Source organism: Mus pahari, chromosome 3 (assembly GCF_900095145.1).
Source record: "Mus pahari chromosome 3, PAHARI_EIJ_v1.1, whole genome shotgun sequence".
NCBI lineage: Eukaryota > Metazoa > Chordata > Mammalia > Rodentia > Muridae > Mus > Mus pahari.
Window position 1 is genome coordinate 38704049 of NC_034592.1, and position 5351 is coordinate 38709399.

At 41.5% G+C, this 5351-nt stretch overlaps 1 protein-coding gene across 1 annotated transcript in view; it reads left to right on the forward strand.

Annotated features, from left to right (window-relative positions):
• Window positions 1-2304: 2304 nt before the first annotated feature.
• The window catches only part of Tnfaip6 (TNF alpha induced protein 6), a 21049-nt gene continuing 18002 nt past the window's right edge, over window positions 2305-5351 (forward strand). The window contains exon 1 of the mRNA XM_021194433.2: window positions 2305-2538. Within this exon, the coding sequence (XP_021050092.1) occupies window positions 2445-2538 (94 nt within the window). The 5' untranslated portion in view covers window positions 2305-2444. The remainder of the gene's footprint in view (window positions 2539-5351) is intronic.

The window sequence follows — 5351 nt, forward strand, 5'->3', positions numbered from 1 at the left end:
AAGAAAGAAAGAAAGAAAGAAAGAAAGAAAGAAAGAGAAAGGAAGGAAGGAAGGAAGGAAGGAAGGAAGGAAGGAAGGAAGGAAGGAAGGAAGGAAGGGGAGAGGAGAGAGGAGAGAGGAGAGAAGCTGGGGCTAGAGAGATGGCTCAGTGGTTAAGACCACTTACTGCTCTTACAGAGGACCCAGGTTTAGTTCCCAGAACGAAGATGGCTCACAACCATGTGTTATCCAAGTTCCAGGGAATCTGATGCTGTCTTCTGACTTCTTCAGGCACTTCATGCACATGGTGCATGGGCATTCATGAGGCAACACACACACACACACACACACACACACACTCTAAAATTTTTTTTAAATAGAGAAGCTAAGTAGCAAAGACTGACCAGCAAGAGAGAAAAAGGAAAGCTACATAAAGTGCCTATCAACCAACATCAGGAAATGCCTTTATAACAGTGAGATGTGAGCAGACATGTCACCTAAGCGTCTTGCATTTTTGTGGGGAAGGAGAATTTGGGAGGCCAGAAGGCCTGGTGACCTTCCCAGAACATCACCTCATACTTTGATAATTTTCGAACAAGTTCAATTGATCTAGGGAGGTTGGGCCATACTTGCATTGACTTCATCATCATCTACCTGTCACCAGAGTCATTGACTGGTAACTTCTTTCTGCAACTTGTGAGCTACGGCAAAGGAACTCAGGAGACGCACCAGCATGTGTACAATAGGCAGAATTTACTACCAGCATGTGTACAATAGGCAGAATTCACTAGCGAATACAATACACCCACGAGGGTGAAAGGGAGCCCACTATGGTGGCACAGCTGCCCCAGTGACACACACCTTTAATCTCAGCACTCAGGAGGCAGAGGCAGGTTGACCTCTAGGAGTTCAAGCCCTTCATCTATATAGCAAGTTCTAGGACAATCAGGGCTACCTAGATGGAGATCCTATCTCCAAGAAAAAAAAAAAAAAAAAACCACAACAGAAGAAATAGTACCCAATAGGCAAAAGGTCCAGAGACACTACTACCACAGTCCACCGGTGAGGGGGAGCTTTTTGTTTTGTTTGCTTTGGGGCTTTTTTTTTTTTTTCTTTTTTACAGATGCTTTTTTCTGAGAGGTCTTGTGGTGTTCAATTGATTGATGAGCTTGTTTGCGTGGATTCTGACAGGAAGGAGGATGGTATGGTATATCTGTGCCTGCCTGGTACTGACGATTGGACCTAGGACCTTACACGTTACAGGCATGCTCTACCACAGAGCTGGCTCTCTCTCTCTCTCTCTCTCTCTCTCTCTCTCTCTCTCTCTCTCTCTCTCTCTCTCTCTCCTTATTCTGAGACAGAGTCTCACTAAGTTGCCCAGGGTGACAGACATGAGAACAGGCTGAGTGGGTGGGCACATAAGCATCTCTGGAAAGAGACCTTTTGTAGGTCAGGCAGGCTGCAATTACAGCCCTGTACCATTGGGCCTGGCTGGTCTGTATCGGACAAGCCTCTTGCTACATAGTAAACTTGCTACATAGTAATCTTAAATTTCCTAGAGTCAGGCTTAGTTACCCATTAATGACTGACTTTCTAGGCAGTTCAGGATGTCATGTCTACCCCCAGGACCAGAAATATGACCCAAATCCTATTCTTCTGACCAGTAGTGAAGAGCTCCAGCCTATTTTCATGCAGGCTGTGACTGTAAGGGAGGGGTCTAGCCGTCCCCCCCCCACTGCCCTTCCCCCAGTCCTTCAAACCTGCTAGTATCTAACTACCTAAAATACGCCATGTGTTAATATAGCAAGATATTTGGATATTCCAAGAATGTCCTTTTCTCAAAACTGGTGTATTGGGGGGGGGGGGCATGTGTGTGTGTGGGGGGGGGGGTCCTGCCTTGCTGGGTTTGCCAAGCTACATTTGTTATAAATCTTCTTTACAGACTTATTTGGCAATGTTTAGCAAAACTAAAGTGATACTATCACAAGACCACGAAGATTAGGGTCAAATCACAGACCCCCAAATTAACAATTCAAACAGGACCTTCAGGATTTCTCAGAGAATCCTGCTGGAGTTCGGCTTTTTTTTTTTTTTTTTTTTTTTTTTTTAACTACTTCTGAATTTGCACCAAACGCCACAAACTTTTTCTAACTGAAAAGTGTTGGTGAGTGACAGAAATAAACGACCTTGTTTCTGAGAAAGAGACTTTAAAACGTAGATGCTCATCCCGCGCCCTCCGTTCTGGTTGCCAATGCAAATGAGTCAGAGGGCTTGCTTCAGACACTGAACTAATTGTGTAACTCCGCAACGGAAAGTGCCATTGGAGAATACGTGCTGACCTCACAGCCGAAAAAAACTATTTAAAAGATGTGGAAACCAGATGTTTCAGCCGCATTCCAGTCGCTGCTCTGAGAATTTCTTGTGGGCAGCCCCGACATTGTAACCGGCTCTGCAACCGAAGAGAGATGGTCGTCTTCCTATGCTTATGCGTCTTGCTGTGGGAAGAGGCTCACGGATGGGGATTCAAGAATGGGATCTTTCATAACTCCATATGGCTTGGTAAGAAACTTCACTCGCGAGCTTCATGTTGGGAATATCGATCCATTGACACCATAGAGAACTGAATGGAAGGACTGAAAAATTCTAGTGTGTTCAAAGCTGGTGTTTTCACAGAAAATACTTTAGGAGAGACAGTGACTGGCATGCCATTAAACAAAGAAAGTTTTCCTTTAAAATTTAAGGCTATCTTTTTAGACAATGTATTGTTCAACAACAACAACAACAAAAGAGGTTAAGATGTGCTAGCATTGTAAAAATATATTTCAAGATTTCAAAGCAGATGTGGTCGCTGACTGGTGGGTATTTCTTTATGGAACTAAAACACTACTATAACTGTTTTGTTTTTCCACTGCATTGGCAGTAAGGTTTCAGGTGAGATGATGCATGCTGACCTGCAGCGTCTCTGGACTCTGTGGACTCTGAGCTACAGGGCACCGCTTAACTTTTCTTTCAACTGTTCTAGCAAGTTCTAGAGTGTTGTTGGTCCAGGAAAGAAGATGAAAATGCTTTGTCCTCTGTAATATGTTCTTCAGGTTTGGTTCTTTTTGTCATGGAAGTACTTTCCTAGATCTTTGGTTAAATGGGGGAACGTTCTTTCTGCTGTTTTTGTTAAGTGTAAAGAATGCCTTGGGCTAACCGCTGAAGATGAACAAAAGACCAACAAATGAATATTAACACAGAAAGCTCAAAATTCCCATTATAGCACTCAGAACAACACTAGAATCCTTATAACTCAAGTTGGATGCTACATTTTGTTCATTATTGTATTTAGTAGAGAAATTTATTTTGATTGCTTGTTGGAGGGATCATCTTATTCTTATACAGAATAATAATTAAAAAAACAAACAAACTAAAAAAAAAAAACAAAAAACAGACAAAGCAAAATCAACCTAGATCTTGGTTTTTGCTTGCTAGGCAACACATGGCTGTAGACTATTTTTCCCTTACAGCAGTGTTCTCTGTGGTAGAAACTGCAGCCATGAGGGTCTCATTAGCAAGCTGGATTTGAAATGTGCAGCCCTGCCGCCTCTTGTTCCAACTTGAGCCGAAACTAGTCGCAGTGTGACCATTTGTTCAAGACGGGCTCTGAAATTTGGTAGATGTGTGCATGCAATCCACCTGGGGTAATACGTACACGTTTGTCAGAAATGGAGAAATACCGTAAAGCAGGTAGGAATTAAAGTCATGTGGGGAGATCTTGAAAGGCTGTCACATTCTCCTGGGACAGGGTGATTTCAAGTCATTGTTTTTGTAATGGTTTGAATGTGTATGCTACAAAAATGTAAGCCTGAGTGAGAAGCAGTTCTGCCCTGAAGGTGGGGAGGGAAGCGAGCCCCGCCTTTGTGAGGAACACACCACAGAGGTTTGAGACCCTGTCAAATGCTTCAATCTGGGACAAATTACTGACCAGTCAGCCCAGCATAAATTGGTTACAGTTGGTTGGGTCAATGTAATATTAGAAACTGTTCAGGGAGAAAAGAGAGCTGGATTCAAAGGGAAGGATCCGGTAACAACTGCGAAGAACAGGACATTTGAATTCTGTGACTTTCATTTCTATAATTGCAACTCAACGAGAAAGGAACAGACACAGAAGAAATCAGTCAATGTGGGTCTGGCACACTGAAGACAGAGATCAATTATTTTCCATCTTCCTCCTGAGTCTGTAAGAGGCAGGAAAACTGCATACTATATAAGGTCCTAATAGAGGCTACAGTTATCATTGCTCCCATTTGCTAGATGAGGAAACTGAGGCTCAAGTAGTGATGTCTGCAAGGTTACTTAACTCCTCCCCAAAAAAGCAGCATGTGGCAGAGCCTATAGTCCACTGTTGTCATTTGCCAAAACCAAAAAACAACAATAAACAAAACAAAACAAACAAACAAAAAAACCCTTTTTCAGTTTTAAAAATTAAATGGCAGAAGAGAAAAATATTGTTTTAGATACATGTATCTTTTAAAAGTTAGAGTTTCATTGTATTAAGTTTTGTCTTGATAACTGAAAATTCTAAATCTATAAATATGTTTTAAATAACAGATACTACTTTAAAACAATAATGGTCCTGATTTTGTACTCCTAGTACTTGGCAGTTCCAGGCTAGCCTGGAATACACAGCAAAAACTTGCCTCAAAATAAATTAACAAGCAAAGTTAACAAATACATACGTAAAATACTTTGTTTGTAATTATCAGGGCAGATTCAAGTATGCGGGTGCATGTCTTTAATGCCAGTACTTAAGAGGCAGGTGGCTCTCTGTGAGTTCAAGGCCAACCTGGTCTACATAATGAGTTCCAGGTCAGCCAGAGCTAGAAAATTACATTGTCTCAAAAAGCCAGGTGGTGGTGGCACATGTCTTTAATCCCAGCACTTGGGAGTCAGAAGCAGGCAGATTTCTGAGTTCGATACCAGCCTAGTCTACAGAGTGAGTTCCAGGACAACCCGGGCTACACAGAGAAACCCCGTCTCAAAAAACAAAAAAACAAAAAACAAAAACAAAACAAAACAAAAACAAAAACAAAAAAAGAGCAAACAATCAAAGCAATTTCATATAGACCTGTTCTTGAGCAAGGTCTGTAATCACCAAGACTCCAGAGGCTGAAGGAGGACAATAGAGAGTTCATGGTAAGCATAGGCTACAAGTGAGACCTCGTCATAAATTATTTCATTAACTGCATTAATTAAGTAGTCAAATATTGAGAGTCCTGTATGATTGCTCTTTTGGCAAGATAGAATAGAAACATTTAACAAACTGAAATTATGGCCCCTGAAGTCTGTGACTTCTTTTTTTTCTTTTTCTTTTTTTTTTTTAAAGATTT